The sequence below is a fragment of the Strongylocentrotus purpuratus genome, unplaced genomic scaffold (assembly GCF_000002235.5).
Source record: "Strongylocentrotus purpuratus isolate Spur 01 unplaced genomic scaffold, Spur_5.0 spur5_scaffold_18, whole genome shotgun sequence".
NCBI lineage: Eukaryota > Metazoa > Echinodermata > Echinoidea > Camarodonta > Strongylocentrotidae > Strongylocentrotus > Strongylocentrotus purpuratus.
The window spans coordinates 644,334-648,584 of NW_022145603.1; the positions used below are offsets into that span (position 1 = coordinate 644,334).

The 4,251-nt window shown below is 45.5% G+C and overlaps 1 protein-coding gene across 1 annotated transcript; it reads left to right on the top strand.

Annotated features, from left to right (window-relative positions):
- The first annotated feature begins 2,908 nt into the window (after positions 1-2,908).
- Positions 2,909-3,427, top strand: LOC105442278 (uncharacterized protein K02A2.6-like). Its single transcript, XM_011674211.2, has one exon. The coding sequence runs from the start codon at positions 2,909-2,911 to the stop codon at positions 3,425-3,427; it is 519 nt and encodes a 172-aa protein (XP_011672513.2).
- The last annotated feature ends 824 nt before the right edge of the window (positions 3,428-4,251 follow it).

Consider the following 4,251-nt stretch of genomic DNA (forward strand, 5'->3'; position numbering starts at 1 on the left):
TATGCATTCTCTCACGGAAAGTACTCACATACTCCAACACATTTGTTTGTGCATCATCACACAACAGTCTCTCTTTCAGCAACTTCAATGGTCCACGTACTGAGTGACCGTATACCAACTCAAAAGAACTGAAACCAAGCGACTCTTGTACAGCATCCCGCACAGCAAACAATAACAAGGGAACTCCCTCATCCCATTGTTTCTCTGACTCCATACAATAAGTTTTCAACATATTCTTCAAAGTCTGGTGGAATCTCTCCAGTGCTCCCTGGGACTCTGGGTGGTATGCACTCGAAACTACATGTTTTACGCCCAGTTCCTTCAACACCTGATTGAACACCCTAGACATGAAATTTGACCCTTGATCAGATTGTACAGTTTTTGGTAGCCCTACAGTAGTGAAAAATTTCACTAACGCCTTTGTCACATTATTCGCTGTAATGCGCCGCAGTGGTATTGCTTCGGTATATCTCGTCGCAGCGCACATTATCGTCAATAAGTATTCATTACCTGCCTTAGTCTTTGGCAGAGGACCTACACAATCTACTATGATCCTAGAAAATGGCTCATCGAACGCCGGTATTGGCTTCAATGGTGCTGCCGGTATTTTCTGATTCGGTTTACCTACAACTTGACATGCATGGCAACTTCTGCAAAAATTTGCAACATCTTTTTGCACACCTGGCCAAAAGAAATGAGAAAGAATTTTCTCCTGGGTTTTGTGAACCCCTAAGTGACCTGCAAGTGGAGCTTCATGAGCAAGGCTAATTATGTCCTGCCTGTATGTAGAAGGGACTACAATTTGGTGGACTTCTTTCCACACCTCATCTGCAGGGACATCTGCTGGCCTCCACTTTCTCATTAGCACACCTGCTTTCTTGTAATAACAAACAGGCACAGTCAATGCCTCCTCCTCAGAAACAGCTCTCTCATTCAAAGAATTCAACTGAGGATCTGTCTGTTGCTCCTTTATGAAACATCTAAACGACTGGAATCGAGTCCTTTCAGCTTACAATGAAACGCTGATTGGTCAGTATGGAACAGTTGTTATTCCCTGCAAGTATGGAGACACAGCATGGACTGATACCTTATTCTACGTGGTTCAGTCCAACGGCCCAGTAATACTTGGTCTCCAGTCATCTGTAGAGTTTGGACTTGTTACTCTCCATTGCTCTTTGAACATTGAAACACAAGTCAGTGGTGTACAGGCTCTAGTACAGCTCTTTCCACAGCAGTTCGATAGGATTGGAGAATTTCGTACCACACATCACTTGACAGTTGACCCCAACGTTCCAAGTCATGTCGACGCTCCTAGAAAGATGCCTATTGCCTTGAAAGACAAAGTCAAGGCAGAACTGGACAGTATGGAAAGCCAGGGTGTGATCAAGCAAATCATCGAACCAACCGAATGGGTGAACTCAATCACATATGTCACCAAGAAGGATGGAAGCATTCGAATTTGCTTAGACCCTAGCAGATTGAACAAGGCACTTATCAGACCTCACTACAAACAGCAGACCTTGGAGGAGTTGAATCACAAGTTTCACAACATGCAGCACTTCTACAAGTTAGATGCAAAGTGCGGCTACTGGTCAGTCAAGTTAGATGAGGCCAGCCAAAGACTTACCACATTCCAGACACCTTTTGGAAGATATGTCTTCTGTCGCCTACCATTTGGACTCAGTGTAAGTCAGGACATTTTCCAGTTGGAGATGGACAGAGTTCTAGAAGGCTGTAAAGGGCAGAATGCATAGCAGATGATATTGTAATCTTTGGGTGTACAGTAGAAGAGCATGATCGCAACCTTCTCAACTTCATGCAAGTAGCAGCAAAGAGAGGCCTCACACTGAACTCAAACAAGTGCCATATCAGGCAAACGATTATCAACTTCTTTGGTAATCGATACTCCAAGGATGGTATCCAGCCAGATCCCCAGAAGGTAGCTGACCTCGCAGGAATGCCGACTCCGAGCAACAAGGCTGAGTTGCAGCATTTCCTAGGTTTCATTACTTACCTGTCTCACTTCATCCCAGATTTCAGCACAAAGACTGCAGTTCTGAGAGATCTCTTTAAGAAAGAGGCTGATTTCATCTGGGAACCACATCATCAAGCAGCCATGGAGAAACTCAAGCAAGAAGTTTCAGAGAAGTCACTACTCCAGTTCTTCGACACAACATCCAAAGTGTATTTGCAGTGCGATGCAAGTCTTCAAGGGTTAGGAGTTGCACTCCTACAGCATGACCAGGAAGGTAGACTCCGCCCAGTAGCTTACGCAAGCAAAGCCCTATCTTCAACTGAAACACGCTATTCATGTATTGAAAGAGAGCTGCTTGCTATTGTGTTCGGAGTAGAACGCTTTCACACATATCTCTATGGCAGGCTATTCCATGTAATCACAGACCATAAGCCACTTCTGATGATTATGGACAAACCTCTCACAGCAGCCCCTCCAAGGCTACAAAGGATGTTGATCCGACTACAGGGATACAACTTCCAGATCACACACCGTCCAGGACTAGACAACCTGCTCGCAGACAGTCTCTCACGATTACCAAGCACGCACAACAATGAAACAGTTGAACTTGATCTGAGAGTAGATCTGGTGCAGTTCTCGTCAAGGAAAGTAGATGAACTGAAACACACTACAAGACTAGACAAAGTCCTAAGTGCACTGATGGAAGTTATTGTGACGGGCTGGCCTGATACGGTGAAGCAAGTGCAACCAGAGTTGAGAGAGTTCTGGAGTTACCGAGATGAGTTAACAGTAAGCGACGGTATAATTCTCAAGGGAAGCAGAGTTGTCATTCCCAAGCAGATGCAACCAGACATCTTGGAAAAGCTCCATACCAGTCACCTAGGCCAACAAAAAACAAAGTTGCTGGCCAGAGGAAAGGTGTTCTGAAGTAACATGAACAAAGACATTGACAGAGTGGTGCAATCATGTGTGAGATGCCAGGAACTTCAACCAGCACAAACGCCAGAACCACTCCTGCCACACGACATTCCCACAATGCCCTGGAGCACGGTGGTAACCGACATGTTTGAATTCAAAGGCAAACAATGGTTAATTGTGGTGGACTACTACAGCAAGTACCCAGTGGTTCGCCAGTTACCAGACCAAGCAACAAGCAGTGCTGTAATCACTATGATGCAACAAGTGTTTGCAGAGCATGGCATACCAGCAAAGGTGGTGAGCGACAATGGACCCCAGTATGCCAGTTACCAGTTCAAGTCGTTTGCAGAATCATGGGGTTTTGAACATGCCACATCGTCCCCCAGACGACCACAAGGCAACGGATTTGTAGAGAGACAAATCAGAACCATCAAGGGTATCATGAAGAAGACTTCAGACATTCAGCTAGCACTACTTCTTTGGCGTACAACTCCCATATCAGAGAAACTACCAGTCCAGCTGAAGTTCTCATGAATCGCCAGTTGAGAACTACACTCCCAGCCAAGTTGCAGAGAACACAGCCAGATGCTGATGACATCTACAATCAGCTGCAGGAAAGACAGAATAGTCAAAAATTCTATTTTGACAAACATGCCAGAAGAGCTGACTTGCCAGAGCTTTACCTTGGGCAAGATGTACGATATCGCGACCCAGTGACAAGACGGTGGTGTCCTGCGACAGTTGATACCAGGGCTCAGGGACAGCGTTCCTACATTCTCCAGAGCCCTGAGGGACGTTACCTACGAAGAAACAGGCAGCACATAAGACCTGACCATACCGACCAGTCTACAACTGAGGTTCCCGGGGGTGGTGATAGCGACGGCCCAGGTGATGAAGGTGCGTCATCCGCTGACCACAATGAGCAGTTGAGCACTCCACATCGTGCGTACCCCGAGCCTCGAAGTAGCCCAGGACGGGAGGAGGCTCCAACTCGAAGCCCAGGACGGGAGGAGACTCCACCTCGAAGACAACGTTCATCGCGAAACACTCAACGCCCTAAAAAGTATGATGATTTTGAGATGTAACTGATAAAGAAGCGCAAATTCAGACTGAACTCGAACTTTTAAGACAATAATGACTCAGTTGACATTCAGATATAGGCCAAGTTGAACGTTGGATCACATCAATGTAGGGACACGGGTGGTAAAGACCTGTGATCGAAGGTGAAGTTCTGGAACCTCTCCCTTCTTAGTCGCGAAGAAAGTATATATCTATATATGTTGTTATTTTTTGTGCTATTTATTTTTGTACAATATATTGTTCCATTGTTTTCATACAACTAAAAATATTGAAAACTG